Genomic DNA, 20,106 nt, shown 5'->3' with positions numbered 1-20,106 from the left:
AATCATTTCAATATAGCTCAGACATCTGTAACTTTGTCAAGAGCGAAAAATGTATTATACAGAAATGGTAAAATTGTATGAGGGAAGAAAAAAAATCTATTTTTTTCACCCAACTAAGGAATCAGAAACAGACATGCACACATGCAACTGTTAAATCCCAGCTGTCTGCAAGCCACCAGCACACACCATGCACTGTGTGTCAGTGTGTGTGTGTCTACCTTCATATGCCATTGTTGCATAGTGCTTTTAGACCACACACTTGCCAATTACACTCCATTTCATGCTTCAGTGAGGCCGACCGGCTGCCAGGCCCATGTTACATAACCATATTACACAGCATTTACAACTGGTTGTGTACTCAACTAATGTGCACACGCACCAACACAAGCACTGACACATCACACGTATCATAGCAAATATACAACGAACTGAACATGAAAGTCAGGACATACAGTATGCACATAAAACCCATACAATCAATTACACACCGTGTCTTACACGCATACACACACATTCAACATCTTCCATCACTTCCATCCATCACCTCCCATTCTGTCCTCGATGCCCTGCAGTAAGACCATGTCGGTTCAAGGTGTTGTGGTTAGACACGCACACTGTCAGTCGCTGCTACTTCACTTTAGAAGCAGCAGAATCCAATGCCTTTCCTCTCCATCGCTGCCTGTCTCTTTCAGTCTCTTCCTGTGTCATCCTGTCTCTCTGTGGCCATCTGCTATAAATTACACGGACCAATGCCATGGAGAAGACTCACTGGAACAATATCAGCTGTGATTTCAGTGATACTCCATACCTGTGTCTTTGTTAGAGTCTTTTTTTTTTTGTTTTTTTTAACAAAAATCTATCTGCTGGTTATTATTTTTAGAGCACAAGGAATATTCCTTGTGTCCTATTTAGGAACTTGTCCTGTATGTGCTTGCGTGCTGAGGCAGTGTCTGTATGCTCTTATTTTTGATAAGTCGGGTGCCTAAAGTGCATGCTGAGAGCACACACACTACGAGGTGTTGTGAGGAGAGAATGAGAAATGAGAGACAGAAGAGGATGACAGAGAAGTGGAGAAAGCCTCTGAAAGTAAACAAACAAAGAGGGATTGACAGAGGGAGGTGCATCGAGATGAAGACAAACTGGATTTTAATATTTTTAGCCAGCCGCAGAAACAAAGGTTTGTTTGTAATAAAGCTGACAACACAGGGCAAAACAGCCTCATAGTAAAACCACACCAAACCCCAGAAAAACAAATCACCACCCATAAATACCAGGCAAAGCCATTTCAGAAGTGGTGTGACATCTCTTTAGTCCAACATGAAACCAAGTGAAGTTGAAGGCGAAAAGAAAATTCTAAAACTTCAAAAACCCATCACAAAAAAGGCTTGGAGTGATGGGACAAGCAACCCACAAACACAAACACACACACAAAAGCACACACACACAAATAAAAAAAACCTCAGCGCTGTCTCTGTAACATCCACCAGCCTAGAGGAGATTGCATTAAAAATTAATTCTGTGATTTATCTGCACTCTGCTTGGCAGGCCGGCCCGCCACACGCCGCTATCCTGTTTTTCTCTCTCCTGTATTTCTCTCCCTCTCTCTCTCTCTCTCTCTCTCTCTCTCTGCCAATTGCTGCTTACACATACATCATAATATACAGTAGAAGCAAAAACACTTTCATGGCAGCATGATCTAGCAGCAAAACAAGTAACTGTAGGTGTCAAGCTGGACCTCTAAACTGTCCTGATGAACATAAGATAAAAAAACTAGACAAACTAGAACAAGAAAAATATAATACAGGACAGTATACAGCAAAATTCACAGCCTGTCCTGTTTCAGCAGGGATGACATTCATCTACAGTCTGGTGTCATCAATCAAGCTTATTAACCAGCGTCCTCAAACTACACTACCCAGCCTACTTTGCACTAAAGAAAGAGATTTTTTTGCCTATGCCCTTTGCCCCCTGAACTGTGTCGTCATTGTTCAAAAGGTTTATGGCCTGCCTGTAAAACATTATGACCAGACTGCTAAAAGCAGATGAGCTGACATTACACTGTTTCTGGGCATACTATTATAGTACTGAGTATGGTCATGTCTGAAGGACGGAAATACCAGAACACATTAAAATAAACATAAAATGATGTCATACAGAAGAACAGGAAATGTTCTAATAAAATATGCTCACCTGTTTCGACAAGAGCTTTTAAAACCTTCCACTGTTTTTTTTTTTAAGGCAATTCGGTTGTGCCTTCTAATAATTGCACATCAAAGACGCTGTAAAGAAGGGAGCATTTTAAAAAAGCAAAATTTTGGAAACTTTCTACTTGGCAACTTCAGCAGGGTCTCCTACAGAAACTGAGCAGTAAACTAATGGTGACATAGACAAGGACCAAGCTACACAACATGCTAGACAGCAACAATATAATCAACTCAAAATATGTGTGTGTGTGTGTGTGTGTGCGCGCGCAGGAACAAAAGGCAAACAAGCACAGTGTCCATGCGCATTCATTAAAAACAGAAAGCAGCTCAGAGGAAAGTCGATAGAGAAGCTGTTTGTTGTATTGTGCGGTTTACGTGGTGACACCCTGGCCAAGGTCACCCACAGTATTTGCTGCATCACCATAACTCAAGACTAATCACAGTACCGTGTTTGCAAGCTGCCGAAACACACACACACACACACACACACACACACACACACACACACACACACACACACACTAGTCTCATTACCCTTGGTTATTTATGAGCTCAACCATGCGCCCTCTTCTGCAGCGTCCAACCTCAGCACCTTCAGCAACATCTTGTTTTCTCTCAATCATTCATTTTTCTCCACCTCGCCCGCTTTCCTTTCCTCTCTCCTCCTCCCTTCATTCTTCCGCCCTCCCCTTCAAACTGCTCCTCCACTCTCTTCATTTTCGTACTCATTTTTCCTCTTTCCTCCTCTTGTTCTGGTTTTTAATAATTCATCTCCTGCTCTGCTCCCCCCCCCGGGGGAAAAGCTCCCACTGTCACAGGCCAAGACCATTAATCAATCCCTCGTCTCTCTCTCTCTCTCTCTCTCTCTCTCTCTCTCTCAGCTCTTAGCATCCCTTCTCTCCCCCATTTCTCCACTTTACACCTCTCTTTTTGCTTTCCACATCCTTTGCGCTTGTCATCTTTCATGTTTCTGTCTATCATTTATGTTTTTTATGGTCTTATCTGCCCCCACTTGTCATTCTTTCCCTCCGCTGCTTTCTTTGATCTTTTGAGCCGCCCTATCCTCTTACTAAACAACACTAGCTCTTTTTTGGCATCTTCTTCCTCTTATAGCATGCCTCTCGTGCTATTGCATATAAAACAAATTTCACATGAGTACGGGCAGGCAGGATGCATCACACTAACTCCATACATAATTCCATACATTACATCTATGTACAGCCAATGGTAATTCAACTGATTGTTCTTGTTTTCTCCCTTTTCTGTTAATAACCACCTTTTCACAACCACCTTCCATGCCTGTCTTCTTCTGTTTCCTTTCACTGGTCTTCATCCTCTTAACCTCCTTTGTCTCTTTCATTCTTCTTTCTTCTCCTTCTCCTCTTTCCCCCAGTGAGAACATATGACCTGTATAGTTTCTCCCCATCTACTCCCCAAAAACGCAAAGCTACACACTCCTGTCTGCACTAGCTCTTATCAGGTATCTCTCTTTGACACACACACTCTGTTGTCATGTCTAGGACGAGTTATCAGATTGAACTCTTACACCCTCCAGTCTGGAGAGTGTTTCCTTACTCTACGTACACACACACCAGCACCTACAGATAGAGAATGCATTACCATGCCTGCAGGAGGAGTGGTCGCACGTTTCCTTCCTTCTGACGCCCGCTTCTGGAGTTGCCGGGCGTGTGGTGTCGGTGCAGAAGCAAGGTTAGCGGTCAGGATGTTGCTGTCACGCCGTTTCCGCTCCTCATGTGCTCCTCTGTCACTCTGGCCCCCACTCTACGAGAGGATGTACTTCTAAGAGATGGAGAAACAGGGTGATCAGTGCCTCAGCTACACGAGCAAGTGTCACAGGATGTCTGTAAAATGTTTTACAGATATAAACGCAAAAAAGGAAGAAAATATCAATTTCATAAACAACCACATTAACAATATGACATAATACTTTACAATAAAGAGCAAAACATAAAAAGGACAGCAGCATGATCATAGTCTAACCAGCAGAGTTAACCTAAATCTGTCTAACCCTGCATAACCCAATTCTACCCATACCTTGATTTTTTTTTCTCTGCACTCAATTGTCTTGCTTTCTCTCTGACAGACACAAATGCATGTACGCACACATGCACGAGCACACACACACACACACGCACGCACACACACACACACACACACACACACTTCCTAAGTACGGGTGCAGTCCCTGGCCGACCTTGAGTAAAAGATCTGACAAAATAGCTGATCGACCCATGTGGACGTAGACACACACACACACACACACACACACACACACACACACACACACACACACACACACACACACACACACACACAGCCTTCATTCATTTTTCATGAGCTGGCAGGGTTCTGAAGCAGGGGGTTGTAAAACAAACATGTACTTGTTTTAATGTTTTTTTCTTAATCCTAACACACCCTCCTCCATTCAGACACACACACACACCCACACATATACACACACATGCAGACATGCACACACACGCACACGCACACACACACACACACACACACACACACACACACACGCACACACACACACATTAATTAAAATGTGTACATATAATTCGTTTAAAGGTGAATGCTACCACACTTAGCCTCAAAGTGAGGCCCCCTCTGCAATCATGAACGTACGGTGACATTTCTAACGAAAAATATTAAAATAACAGTATTTAGTGCATGGTGAGAGCTGGGCCACTGTGCAACAGAGTGCTCCTTCCAATACAAAGTGAGACAGTAATGGTTCTAACCTTATCTCTTCCTGGATTTTATTCATTTCAGTGAACAAAAACCAAAGATGACAGTAAAGTAACACTGAAAGAAAAGATGTAAAACTCAGAATAAACAAAATAAAACCATTGAAAAAATGCAATACCAGTAAACTAGTTAACCTTTACGGCTTATAATGATATAATCATGATTGCCTTTAAGAGTATATTAATTGGAACTGCAGCCTTGAACTTCAACAAAGTTAGTTGTGATTTAACTCATCTTAGGGCTCCGTAAAGTAAACTATACATGTGGTGTTGCTATGAAAACACAGGCCAGTTTTATCAGTGCGGAGCAAGCGGAGGGGGACAGATACACAACGTTCCTATTCACAACATGAAATGTCAACAGTATCACCACTGACAGTACACAGATGCAACTGGTCACACTCAAACCAGAGCAATGACATTTATAGAGCTGCGCATGTCTGCGTGTGTTCACACAAGAGTGTATAAGATGATTTCTCAAAGGTCTTCCAGATTCAGGGGTTGGCAGTTCAAGCAGGTGTGGGAGAAAATGAATTTATAGTGTGAATTTCATTAATAAAAAGTGACAGAATATTTCCATGGCAGTAACAGCAGCAACAGCAGCAGCAACGACGAAAAACTGTTACTAATTTTCTATCATTGTTGAAAAACAGAGTGAAAACGGGACTTGAAAATAAACCACTTAGATGTAAGATGACAATCACATGATGGCAAAAAAAAGGTGATATTTGGTCTCACTTCAGTTGTAATGCTGCAGAGAAAAAGAATGATTGCTTCAAAACAGGAGGTAGTTTGCTGATGTTAGACAAAAATGCTTTACCTAAAGTCTAAAATGTTCACAATTAGTAATTCTGTCCGTGCACATGCTTGTGAATTAGTGATGACTTAAGGGAGACAGACATATGAAATGCTTCCTAAAACCTTACAGATAAAGTAAATTCAACTTTTGCTCTCAAGACAAAAAAAAACTACAGTAATTCTGAAAATAGTAGGGCAGCAACTAACGATTCTTTTCAACATCTTAATAGCCCCAGAAATGAAGCCTATGGTGCCAGCGTCTCATTACTTCATTTGAGTTTGATCTGCAAAGTCCAAAATCTCTGAGAAATTAGACTAAGCACAAACTGCACTCATATGGGACACAATACAGACATTAGTACGGCAGAATCCGGGAGAAATCTATTGAAGTCCACTACAGACATGAGGCTGTATCTCTTTTTATACACACTACCTGATAAGTAAACAGTGTCTCTATCTCATCGCCGTGAGACTACATACATCCAGGGTTCTATTGGGTGCTGTTGGGGACACAGAAAAGCTAAACGCAGATGTGATTGTTGGTCTCTCCTGGGGTAGACCTGCTGGGGACTGACTTGTGGTAATGCTGCAGCCTCTCAGTGAAAGCTCAGATGGGATCCGGGGAGAGTAGGACCAAGAGCGGGACAGTAGTTAGAGAGAAGACAAAAAAATGGAGAGAACTGGAAATGAGCGTGAACAGGAGCGAGTAGGACGAAGACAGTGGGCAGAAGAGGCAAAGAGCAAAACGTATAAGGAGAATACAAGGAGGTGCAAGGGGACAGAGGGGAATTGGATAAACAGCAAACACCGATATTGAGCTGGCCCCTCGGGCAAACAGACTCCACCAGAGGCTGCTCCTCATTTTCTCTCCAGCTCTCCCTCTCTAAGCCACTGGCAGCTGGCTTGCCACACTGACAATTACCTCCTCAACACACCTGGCAGCGACAGTGTCTGTGTCCATGCTCCTGTGTTTTGCCAGTTACCTTACAGCCAACACTCCTTGCCGGGGGGGAGGGGGCGAGTTCCCCTCCAACATGGCTCGGCCACTTAGGATTGTATGCACATGATTATAGTGCATGCGCACAAAGACAGACAGAGACACAAACACCCTGCCAAGAAGCATAATAACAACATGCCAGCCCCTATTCGATTCTCATTATCAGTGCAATTCGAACATAAACAACACCACCATTCCCTCCCTCTGTTTCTCTCACATGGCACTTTGCTTCTCATTTTCCTTTAATTAAAATCAAGTGAAATATACGCACGTGCCTCATGGCTTAAAAATATAATAGAACAGAACAGAATGCTTATGCTGTTTGAATCAACGCAGAAATGAAGCCCCGGATATTCAGAACAACAACATGAGGCCTACGGTATGCCCACCCTCCTCTGTCTCCCACTGGGACTGAGGGCTGCTAAGGGGACCACGTTTTTACATGGATGGCTGTGTGCTGCCTGTATAAACTGTATCTGCTGATTTGTTCTTAAATCCTCTTGTGGCTTTCTCATCCTTGGGCTCACACTGACCAATTATTACATTTCTCCCTGCATCCAGCCTCCATCTCTTTTTCTACGCCTCCCACCAGTGTCCATTCTCCATTTTTCTTTCTTCTCTCTTATTAACATCATCCTGGTGGGTCATTAATGTGTGATTGTGTGTTTTTCTCCAGAGAAGGAGAGGAGACGCGAGGGGGAAAACACAGGAAGAAGAAACCCTGCCTCATTAACACTGGTGGCGGCCCATAGCTTTAGCATGTGCACAAACACGTACACAGGTTTTCTCATGGGACACACGCGCACACACGCAAACACACACATACCAAACACAAGCATGTGCACAGACACATCACTATCACCGCAATTTCGTTATTGAATATATTACTCCTAAAAGTTTATGCATTAGGGAAAACACACACACACACCTGTGCTGTCCTTGCTGCGCCATGAGTTGGTGATTACATCCCGTTTTCCCTACAGAGATGAAAGGAATCAGGCAGAGGATAAGGAACGAGGGATGGGAGCTGATTGAAAGATGAAGGAGTGATAGCAGAGCTGGGGAATTTGCTGAGATGGCTCTGAGCAGCAATTTACACCTTTCTCATCTGATAACCATCAAATAAGATGAGCAGTGGAAGAGACAGAGTGAAGGGAGACAGAGGATTGACAAAAGCCAGAGAGAGTGTGCTAATTAGTGTTGGAGGAGCTTATTTTCACAATGTATTCCCTTTTAGAGCTTTGATTATCTGCTTAATGTTGTAATCAGATTATCAGCCTTTTGAATCATTCTGCTTTCAAACTCTGTGAAATGTTGTGGCCTAATGTCCCAGTGCCAGCAGGATACTGAAATTTAAAACACGCCGTTACCATTTCACCAGTGAAAGGAACCTCTGCTTGATTTTTGTTTACATGCTAGAATAGCTGGGAAGGGAAATCTGACATTTAAACCACAAATGAAAATGAGCTGGCGCTGAATCTTAAAACACCTCAGTGTTTTACTGTCACGAAATTAGTATCTTTTCTTATGTTCGGGAGTTTCAGAGAAGCCAAAAACGAGTGATCTGTTATAAAACCATCTGTAGTGTGATTATAACCAAGAGAGCCTTGGGTCCTGTCCCAGGAAAAAGCTTCCTGCCACAGTCTTTGGAATAAGATATCATGTCAAACACAAAGTCCAAACAGAACACTCACATCAATCTGAGTATTTTGCTTCCATCTTGCTAGTCCTTGCTGCACCTTTATTTCTTTTATTGCAGCCCGTTACTCACATAACTTTTTCGGAAGGCTCTAATATCCACCTAAACATGCATGTTCAGTTAATGTATAGCACACCCTGTAATTCTCTTGTTATTGCAGCTACATACATGGTTTCAGGCATTTTCAGGCCTAAAAGATATTCAGTTAAGCATGACATACAACAAGAAAAATAACAAAAATAATGACTTGAAGAATTAATTAGTCCAAAGAATTACTGTTGATTAATTTTCTCCCAATTATCCAGTAAATTGTTTCAGCTTTAAATTCACTTAATATGACTTATTTGACCTAAATACTGAAATCTCAAACTCAAGTTTTTATAAATGCACCATTTGCTTTTGAGATGAATCTGAAAATGAATTTTTTTGCAGATGATAAGTAAGCATTGTTTGATGAAGAGATGAAAGATCTAACGCAGCGTTGAAAAAAGCAGGTGCTGATGGTCCCTTCAAGATGTAATGGGCTTTAGTAGGCATCATGTACTTGCAGCTCTGCACATTAGTTCCTGCTCTTGCCCCGCTGTCACATGTCATACTCTTCTTTTCCTCAACCAACAACTGCACGGACGTCGCTGTGCACTCCAGTGAAGCAGAGCTACTACGAAGCTATGAGCAGGAGTAAATATGGCCGATGTTTCTGGCAGCCGAGTCTGTGAGTTATTTCAGAGGACGACTGTTGATTTTTCTCTCACATAACTATTCCGGGGTAAGGTATTTTAGATCTCATGAATGCTTTGCCCACTAATGCTATTTCTGACCCATCGTGTTTAAACATTCATTTTACACCTGAAAGGGTGTTTGAGAACGTGAGCTGCCTCTGTGTTATATTAGTGCTGACTTGTGTGTGGCTGGCTCCACGGTTATTGGTGCCATCATGTTTGCATCTGGAAAAACATCTGCAAAAGTGTGTGGTAATGAGTTGGACAAACATGCACATGCTCACATGCACGCGCACGCACGCACGCACACACACACACACACACACACACACACACACACACACACACACACACACACACACACACACGCGCACACACACACACACACACACACAAATAATGGAACCAGGTGGCACACAATAAACAGAATGGATGCAGAATCACGCTCCCGTACCCCTCTCTCTAACCACCTCTGTTGTGGAGTAGCATGCATTGTGTAAACAGGTGCTAGCTGACTGAGATGTCTGTTTGCCCGGCTATTTCTCTTTTGGACTGAGACAGCAGGACAGGGAGAGAAAGACACAAGCTGTCAGAAACACAGACAATGTTGCAGGAAGAGAGAAGCACTCCGAGACAGAGATGGAAAGACAGAAAAATTTAATTTTTGACTGCAGAGGAGTTAGCAGAAAAAAGCTCCCACATGTTCAAAGGAGACGACAGAGAAGAGCGAATTCTCTGTTCTTCTTGAAAATGTAAAAATGCACGTCTGAATTTCGACAAAAATGAAGATTCACCACAAACTCATGATTTTTCTTGGATGTTCCAGCATCAACTTTGTGTTTCATCTCTCCTCCAGCCTTGCAACATGTCATTCCCTCATCTGTCTCCTTGTTTCCACTCTTTCTTTTGATCCTTTCTGTGATGCCAACAGAGCAGTTTTAACAATTGTAGATACAATATAGCGGAATTTAATAGACTAGACTAGAATACAAACAGTCTGCCTAAAATAGAAGCAACAACTGAGTGTAATCTGGGCTGGAGAAAGCAGGTTTTTAGCGTATTCTTTTACTGCCAAAAGAAAGTAACTGTGTGCAAAAAATGGCTCATAGTTTTGCTGATAGTAAGTCTGACCTTTGACTTTTGTGAGGGCTTTTCCTTCTCATAATGAACCGATTTCCTTTCCAGAAATAAACAGTGATTTCTTTCTCGGATAAGAATCGACATTACTTTCCAGATAAGGCGGTTATCAGTTTTACATTCAAATACCTTTGTAGAATTAAGAAAGTATTTCCCTTGCAGATAAGCAGACATGAGAATAAGAAAAAGAAACAGACAGTAACGATAACCAGGGCGTGAAAATGGACAGAATATCAGGAGCTGGATGGGCTGTTCAGTCTTAAGTTAGAAAATCCTGAGAGACAAACAGACAAAGAGAGACACTTTAAAGTAAAACCTTCTTGTTAGATACACTGTCCTCCTTACGGTTTTGAAGCCAGAGGCAAAGGTTGAATACTCTGACCTTCCTGTTCTTGCACCATTTGGTGTCTAGGAGAACATTTATACCAATCTGTAAGATGTGAGGGGTAGGTCGAATAGCACAACTGTGGCGCGTGCAGTCAGCACGCCCTGCAGTCAAAGGAAGAGCCTATATTTCAGTTGAGAGACATGCCCAGATAAGCCACTTGCTGACTGGTTTTAAGGTTGTCTTTGCTGTAGTTTACTGTGAGGCTGAGAGGAGACCGTGCCTGGTCCTGAGGAAATAATCCACCAGTCATCAAATTATGGGAGGAGTGCCTGGCCAGTTGTGGTGACGGGGCCTCTACCAAACACCTCATAAATATCAGAGGGGCTTGGGAGATCCTCAGATCTTACACTGATACTACTAGCCAGAAATGCAAAGTGTATCTATTCTATCCAATCCCTGTTGGCAAAGATGTACAAAACATCTTTAACACTGGGTAATATTGGTCTTGGCTGAGTTCACAAATACCTGGAACTGCAATTGGCGAGATCAACCTTAATTGTTGTGTTGTGAAAAAAGTCTTTTGCAACCTCAAATTGATGAGATTTGAGGAAGCACTGATTTTACAGGCAATAGCAACTAAAAACAAGGAATGCTACCTCATCAGTAGACTGCAAGGATGTTGATGATTTTTAGGTTTTCATCTGCACAAGAACACAATACACAGAAAACTGCCACAAAAAAAGATAAAAAAAACTATCAGAATTCATACACTTTAAATGTAGACCCAGTATACTAGAGACATGATCAGGAGGAACATGCTGCAGATATTGTCTGCATTATGTCTCATTAATGCAGGACTATGCAGCAGGCTCGATACATGCTGAAAGGATATTAGAACAAAGGACACCAGGGAAATGGTGTCAGGTATGTACTGAATATGTGTAACAGTAGGGAGGCGTGTCATTGTCTTTTCTTATCCCTTGTTACTTCTAAGTAGCACCTCACTCAATGCAAATAGGTGTATGGACACATTTTCCAAGAATTTATATAGAATTTAAGCTTATTATAGTTACTTTTGCTATCTCTGTCTCTGTCTCTCTCCTTTTCTATAATTTGTTACCCCTTTGACAGATTTATGTATGTTTTCTATTTTGTTTTCTCTCCGCTATAACACTGCTAATATTGAGCAATCGGCATGGAGGGAAATTAACAGGTGTGACGAACAAGTGGCAACTGCAACCTGAAAATACTGTCAGGAATTGGCTCATTAAAATACTACACATCAATTTAAAACTATGTCTCTTGACTGCAGTCCTCATTATAAGGAGCCCGGCTGGTTTTCCAACATTGCCATACATTATTAAAACATTACACATGGTATCATATTCAATACATTTATCCTGTGTCTTTTTTGTTTCATGCATTGGTGGACAAGTTTTTGAAACATTTATTGTTTTTCATTAATTGATACTTTCAGGAGCATGGGGGATTCACTTTTAATGACCACATATTCTGAAGAAAAATGTCAAATATAGATGGATAGATCTTCTCCTTCTCACCGAAGAAGTGAACATGGTTCCCCTCAGTATCAGTGTGTGCACACACCGACATCACTGACCACACATGCACACGTACTTCTACTGACTACCACACTGATCAATTTATGCGCCTGGCCTGTTCCAATTAATCTTAGCTCTCTTACTGTTATCAAGCCCTTATTAAGTCTTTCAGGTTTCGGGTATTACATTTGATTTAATCTATTACTTTCAATTTTGTTCGTCATCCTAATTTGTTTACGTTTGTGTATTGTTTCTTTTGTGATGAAATAGTCACATAAACCCTTTGCGTTTTTATTCTATTTGCAAAATAAAAAAAAAACAGCATGCTACATGCACAAAAATCCTTGGTGCTTGTATTGTTGCAGTTTTCTGGTCTGTCAGTCCTCTGTCTATTTTCCACATTGCCATTGCTATGTTATTTTTGTGATCCCATTGACCTTTTGTGTAACTCCACCATCAAGTCAAAATCTAAACATTGCACGTTGACAGAACATTCGTTGAGAACAGACAGGCTCCCAGGTGAGAGAACTCATCTCATTTTAATGACCATTTTAATCTACTGTAACACTAACCATTAAAATCAGCAATGAGATGATGTTTTCTGCATTAGTGTTTTCTTTATAAACGACCTTCAGATGGTTGGTATGACGATGACTAAACACTGCAGGTCCACTTCTGCTACAATAACAGGGTTCAGCAGTCCAAAGGCATGCTTCTTTTGAAAGCCTGCAATCAAGAAGTGCGTCAGTAATGCCCACAACAAGGACAACAAGAAAACACACTATATATAACGTATGGTACATAGCCTGATGCAGCTGACAAATGCAAGTGCCTTGGAAACAGGCTTTGAAAAATGAGGATAGTTAACCATGCTCTAGCCTATTGATTAAAATTGGTATTTTAATCCATATTATCAGGACGAGGTCAAGTTTTATTGAACCCAGTCATTGATTTTTGTGACCAGTGATGAGTTTGCATTATTTACCAGTCTCACTTTTGTTTTCTCTGTATTTGTAGACATCTGCTCTCTCAGTGATCATGCCTTCAAATATGACTCTAAAATGCAGGTTACAGGGGAAAGGCACCCTGCCTATGTTTTTAACAACTACTCTGTATTTCTGTCTTGACTAGGTCCAGGTGCAGGCCAGGGGAGGTCAGAGCACAGAGTATTGATGAGATGGCAGAAAGCAGAGAAAACGCTGATGTTGCTTCTGGGAGGGAAATAGATAACATTGACAGGGGAGTGTAACTCCCATCGGTCAATTATTAAAATGGAGAAATGCTGTATGTGTGTGCATTTCCTGCTGACGTAGGGTCAGAATGGAGAGACTTGGGGTCACAGGCTAACAAGGATAGATGCATGTGCATGTCAATCTATCTATCTATCTATAGCTAGATAGCCAGCAATACGTAAGTTTACATTATGTATTCGTGCATCCTCTTTCTTTTAAAATTAGCTAAGCATTAGTCATCTCAGGTACACCTGTCATCTCCATGGGTTAACTTACCTTTAACTGACAATTTAACCGCTATAATTACACACACACACGCACACACACACGCACACGCACACGCACACACACACACACACACACACACACACACTCATTTTGAGTACTGTCCTGCATCACTTGGGAAATAAATAGACTATCACTATGCCAGAACTGAAGCATGCTGCAACTGTGTGTGTTTTTGTGTGTGTGCGGGTGAGTGTGTGTGTGTGTGCACTGGTAGGCTCCTGCTGTGCTGATTTCAGCAGGAACAGATGGTCCTGCCAGGGCTCTGCCGAGGCTCCACAGCCCATAGTCTGTGAGAAGACTTGTGAATGTACATACAGTGTGAGTGTGTGTGTGTGTGTGTGCGTCCTGCTGATTTCCTCCTCTGTTTTTCCTCCATTAATCTTCTGCACATTTCCTGGTACCGAATCCATTTTACATACTACCGTACATACACAGACACACTGACACTGATTGCTGCAGTGTAAGTGATATCCTAGTGGTCTTTGGCCTACTTGTCTGTTCCATTGACACTTAGCAGCGTAATCCTGCTTGAAAGGCTCTTGACTGCTAAGCTCATGTTTGCCAACACACAAACCTGTCACACCCCCACCCTTTTTGTGTGTGTGTGTGTTTGTGCATATGTAACTGGTTATAAACACACATTCACAAAAATGCCATCTAAGTTAAAAAGGAGAGTGGATTTTTGCAGTGCCCTACTAACATCATTTGAGAATAAATACAAAAAAATAAACCAAAAAATAAAAACAGGGAGAGTTCCAGACATACAGCAAATTATCAACTTACTGAACTGTGATCTCATTCAATAGATCTATATGGAGAAAAAATAGCAGAAGAGTTCAGTAGGTCAGTGGTTGACTTAAAACCCTCCCAGTGCTGACACATATACTGTATGTTATGAGTTGTGAGTGCATGAGGACAGTTAGGGTTGTCCAGATGTGGACTAATTCCCTAATGGGCTTCAACTCCACAAAACACAGTGGCAGACAAGATGACAAACACACACAAGCACGCAAACATTGTAGTACTGTCTGGTATCCCAGTGGTGTGTCCTTTCTCTATTCATCCCTCTCCCTCTCTGTCCATTTTTCCGTAATAAAAACAGTGGTATGATAGAATGATGGGTGGTGGCAGATGAGCAGATTAGCGAGATGCATTACGAAAGCTAAATCACACTGAAGGATCAGGTTTTTTAAGAAATTAATTTCACAGGATGGACTTGTGTTGTGGGCATTTATAAACATAGACCAACGTCAGTGACTTGGGAGTGTGTCCTGCCAGGCTGTCTCTTTCTGTTTGTCAGTGTTTTTCTAATTTTCACTCTCTTTAGCTGTTGCCTTGCCTGCCTGCCTCTCTGTTCTCTGCTCAAATGGCAGAGAAAATCTCTTGAATGCAGATTGCTTCCTCCTTCAGCTGAAATGACTGAATTTATGGACTTTGCCAGCTATCGATTTCAGGCAAAATTCGGCAGGAAAGTTATTTTTCTGTATGCAGCTCACAAGTAACAGAAGAACATTAATATGAGTTCCCAAATACACACACATATAGCACCACAGATGTTGCCATTTGATTCCCAAATAGACAAAGTAAACATTTTTGCGTACTCATTTTGCCTGATAGCATTTATTCTTAAAATGAGTGCTACATAAGGCAGCTTCGTTTTCCTTCCCAACCCTCTTACTTCTTCATCTGCACTGCTTTAGCAGGAGCTGATCAGTGACTCCATTCATTCCTGGTCAATTTGGGCAGTGTGCTTGATATGGCCGTTTCATTACACACTTCCTTCCTGTCTGTCTCTCCGACTCAGGGGAGAAGACGGAGGGACTGAGAGGGAGAAAGGAAGGAACAGGAGGAGAGAGAGAGAGAAAAGGGGTGGGATTGAGGGGGGTGTACAGAGGGAGAATAGGAGAAAAAGCAAAGTTAGAAACATGGGAATAAGAGAGGGAAAACGTAGAATGAACAGATTGAGGGAGACAGGAAAGGTTTGCAGTGAGAGAGTGGGAGATAAGTGTAATATGACGTGTGTGTGGAGGGTGGAGGATGGGAGATTAGGAAGAGAGAAATCAGGATGACATAAAGGAGTGAGACATAGTGAAAAGGGTAGAATGACAGGATGAGACTGATTTAGAGACGAATAATGGAGCCATAAGATAAGGACGTGCAATGCAAAAGAAAGGGAATGAGGGAGGAAAAATCTGGCTAGTGAAGAACAAGAACTGCAAGGAAGAAATAACAGAAGAAAGTGGGAGACTGAGAAAGACAGAGGTGGATGGAGAGCGAAAGGTGGGGACAGGAAGGAAGGAAGGAAGGAAGGAAGGGGAGGCAGGGGGGTGAAAGAACATGGGAGAGGGTGTGAAGAGAAAAAGAGGGTCAAAATAGAAATATGGGATTAAAGGAGGTGAAGCGAGACAAGAAGACGTTGAGAATCCATGGCTGAAATGATTCATTTCAACCATCTTTTTCACACTTGATAACAAAATGCTTTATATTAATGCTAAAACAAACTTTATCTAACCACAGGAACCGGACATATCATTAATAATTAACAATTAATTATTATGAATTGACAAAACAGTATTTCTTGCACATTTAATTTCAGTTTGTCTTTCAGACTGTGTCTTGGCGAACATTAAAGGCTAATTACACCTCCAAGCAACAGCCGTGGCTGGAAGCATTATGTTTTCAGGTTGCCTATCCATCCGGTTAAAAGATATCTCAGGAATGCCTTAAAGGAGCTTGGCACAAGTGTTCACTTGGACCTGGCATGAATTGATTACATTTTGCCGGTCAAAAGTCAAAGGCCACTGTGACCATATTTCACATTTGGTCAGATACTGAACTGGTGACAATCTCAGTTGTCAACCTTGAAACTGTGGTGATTGTATTGATCTTCTGTGCTGCCGGGTTGAAGATGTATGTGAGGTATCCATGTTTTAGAATTTGCAGCTTCTTTGCAGCAACATCCATATTTGAAACATTGTAGTCCACCAGAAGCTCAGTGGTTTTGCTGATATTGAGCTTCAGGTGACTGTCGTTGCACCATGTGATGAAGCTCTCTATCACTCCTCTGTAAAAATAGTGTCTAAGTGAAGACAGCATGTTTCTCACTGGAAATTATCCGTTGAAATCATATGTGTCGATATAAGATATATGAGTCTGGACAGACACGGATGTGAAATGCAACTTGACTGGTCGGACGCAGACAACCGCAAGGTGGTACTTCTAGTTTTCTATTTCCTATTTGCCATCAAACCAACTACATTTTTTAACTAATCAAATAGGACAAAAGCATATTTTTGTATGGCAGCCCTCTCTAGCTGACGTCTGACAGCTCACTCTGTTTATCAGCACAACAGCCTTTTTCAAGCTCCTACTTGAAATTGTTCATCTTCCTCCTTTTTCAGAAGTCTTTTCTCCATCAGCCTTTTTTGTGTGAGTGTTCAATGTGCAAAGGTTCAAGTCATGGCTACTAACAAGCAAGAAAGCAAGAAAAAAAGAGAAAACTGCAGAAAACAGAGAAAAAGACAGATCCTCAACTCTGTCCACAGGTTTGGTGTTTCTCAGCAATTAGGTCACATATTTTACATCAGTGCTTAACTGAACTAAAACCAAAACAACATTGTGACTCACAATGTGACACACTATATTCTGGCATGCAAGTGTGCATGTATGTTTGTGCGTGTGTGTGAGTGAGTGCATGTTTGTGTGTGAGAAAAGCATTATATTTCAACAAGGCATGAGACAAAGGAGGGAAAGACAGTCAGAAAGAGATGCAGCCTCAACTTTTTCCCTTGGGATTGGTCGCCATGGCTACGGAAGCATTTTCATCTGAACGTGGGACAAACATAAGGAAGAGTGAGAGAGATACAAGCAGAGACAGAGACAAAGACAGCGATAACATGGCGGCACTGAGATACCGTCATGATATGTGTTAATGCAGATAGAGATGTAATGTAGATACAATAAAACAGTAAAAACAAAGATTAGATGAATGCAAAGTATTGAAGATTACAGCATATCAGTATATTAATGTATTAGATAATTCAATCTTGACCTTTCATCTTTGCTAATCATTCAGGATGCAATAACAAAAACACATCTGCCACACACAACACTGCAGCTAGGTAACCACAAGATACTTGATCTCCAACAGAAAGCACGTAAGGCAGCAGGAAAAAGCAGTGACCCAATATGCACTCCATGAACTCTAATGGAAAACAGAGACCAATGGGAACAAACAGCATCAAGAGACTATAACATCTCATCTTACAACCAGACAATCAGACTCCATCTATATTTCAAAAGCTACGGAAAACTGTGACAATGGGCCGTCATGATCCAAGATTAGTGGAGGGCACCTTTAATGAGGAGGAGGGCACAGAGGGATTGTGTTTCCATGTTGGCAGGCTACCTAGGGTATCACCTGCGAGCAATTTGTCTGAATTCTGTGACGAACCTTGAAGAAGAGTAATTGAACGAATGCATTAAATCCAGCTCTCTTAAATGTCTCAGAATGTGAATTTAACTAAAATCCTGAATTATTGGTTGTTTTCACCATGTTATTGTGGGGTCTAACTGACAAGCAGCCACAAGCACTAATAAGGAAAATATCTATCTAATTAATAATTAACAACTACACAACTGTGTTTCACGCCATTCCGAACAACTGATTGGGGAACGCTTTATTGCACTGCGACTTTGATATTTTTGCTTGCATCAGCAGTTTGCTGATGATTTACTATATGTTTCTGGAAACAGTAAGTGGGCAGAAATTGGGCTCAACACAGGAAACGACTGTCTCAATTTTTCTCTGCAATAGGTTTGTCAATATTTGCATAAAGTACAGCCAGTGTTACTGGTGATGAATTATTTATGGAAGGAAAGAGACTTGTAAGGGCTGGTTCTGCTTGACAGTGTTGCCCTGGACCAACCTAATGTGTGTGTGTGTGTGTGTGTGTGTTGGGGGGGGGGCTTGAGAGTGTGTCATGGAGGAAGCATGTGAGCAAAAGACAGAGCAAGAGAGTGTGATGCGCTCTGCTGCGCTCACCGGCAAAGTCACTGCTTTCTCAAGGACACTGCGGCTAAGGGGCAAGAAAGAGAAGGAATGACACACAGGAAGAAGAGGCAAGAACGAGGCAGAGAGAAAAAAAAGACGTTTAGTGATAGAAGGCCGAGTGAGACAGAGAAACAAGAAGAGAACTGGAAAAAATGAGAGTGGATGAGGCAGCAGATGAGAAGAGTGTGAAAAAGAGGGGGAGATGGAAAGAAGGAGCGATTCGTTTCTATGTGAAAACTATTTCTTGTTGGAAAAACACAACAAAAACATGTTGTTAAACAAGCTGGTACACCACACAACGCAAAGTGCTGATGATTGCCATGATCAAATAATGTATCAATTCTTAGATTAATCAGTTAATCATTTAGTGTAAAACGTGTTTAGAAATTGTTAAAAATGCCCCTCATAGTTTCCCAGAGCTCGAAGTGACATCTTCAGTTTGCAGTGATATGGACCATAGACAAGCAGCAAATCCAGCCAATGTCTTGTATTTTGGCTTGAAAAATGATTTCAATGATTTATATAAAAGTTGTTGTCAATTAATGTTTGTACGCATTTTCTATGATTCAACCTTTCCGCAGCACCAATATGAAGCAAAGTGACTAAACACCAACAGGTCACCCCAGACAACATAGAGAGCCCCCCTGAGCGGCAGCAGACATGGTATAGTTTAGTTATGCACGCTGTGGAGCAGAGCAGTTGAGCAGCCTTTTCTGCCCGGTTCAGTCTCACCAGCGATCCACTAAAACCTCTACAGCAATCAATTATTTACACATAAACACACACACGCAGACCCCAAAACACTCCCACTGAGATGATAGTGGGGAAGGCCGCTGGCTGAATTGCATAAAAGCTACTTTGCATACATAAGTAGGCTGTTTACTAAAGCAGCGGGTGAACTTTGCAGCCACTCAGACCACAGCCCCTGACCAACTGTGATGAAAAAACACGTGTCTGACCTAAAAGCATCCTCAGCGCCAGACCACAAGATGATCCCAGGGCTTTAGGTAGGTAGACAGATACAGATTTAAACTTTTACAAAAAATACAGTCATAGATTTGTACAGTATGCAGTCGCATGTCTGAAAATGGCTTTTCACTCCTCTCCAAGTTTTGTTGGATAAAAAAAAAAAACGATCCCTTGTTTGATGGTTTTCTTTAGTAGTGAAGAATTCCTTCTTGCATAAAAATCTTGACTTTTTCCATGTGAGCTTGTGATGCTAATGCAATATACATGACAAACACACATATGTATGTGTGCTTGTCATGTATATTACATTACCACATATATTGCACATACACACAGACAAACATACACA

The 20,106-nt window shown here is 41.6% G+C and overlaps 1 protein-coding gene across 2 annotated transcripts in view; it reads right to left on the bottom strand.

Annotated features, from left to right (window-relative positions):
- Positions 1–20,106, bottom strand: part of LOC121622865 (spermatid perinuclear RNA binding protein) — a 74,269-nt gene that overhangs the window by 24,400 nt on the left and 29,763 nt on the right. For both annotated transcript variants that reach the window (XM_041959903.1, XM_041959904.1), the window contains exon 3: positions 3,825–4,004. In XM_041959903.1, the coding sequence (XP_041815837.1) occupies positions 3,825–3,827 (3 nt within the window). In that variant the 5' untranslated portion in view covers positions 3,828–4,004. The remainder of the gene's footprint in view (positions 1–3,824; positions 4,005–20,106) is intronic.

The sequence above is a fragment of the Chelmon rostratus genome, chromosome 19 (genome assembly GCF_017976325.1).
Source record: "Chelmon rostratus isolate fCheRos1 chromosome 19, fCheRos1.pri, whole genome shotgun sequence".
NCBI lineage: Eukaryota > Metazoa > Chordata > Actinopteri > Chaetodontiformes > Chaetodontidae > Chelmon > Chelmon rostratus.
Note: the sequence above shows the minus strand (reverse complement) of the source record. Positions and strands in the feature narration are given on the sequence as shown.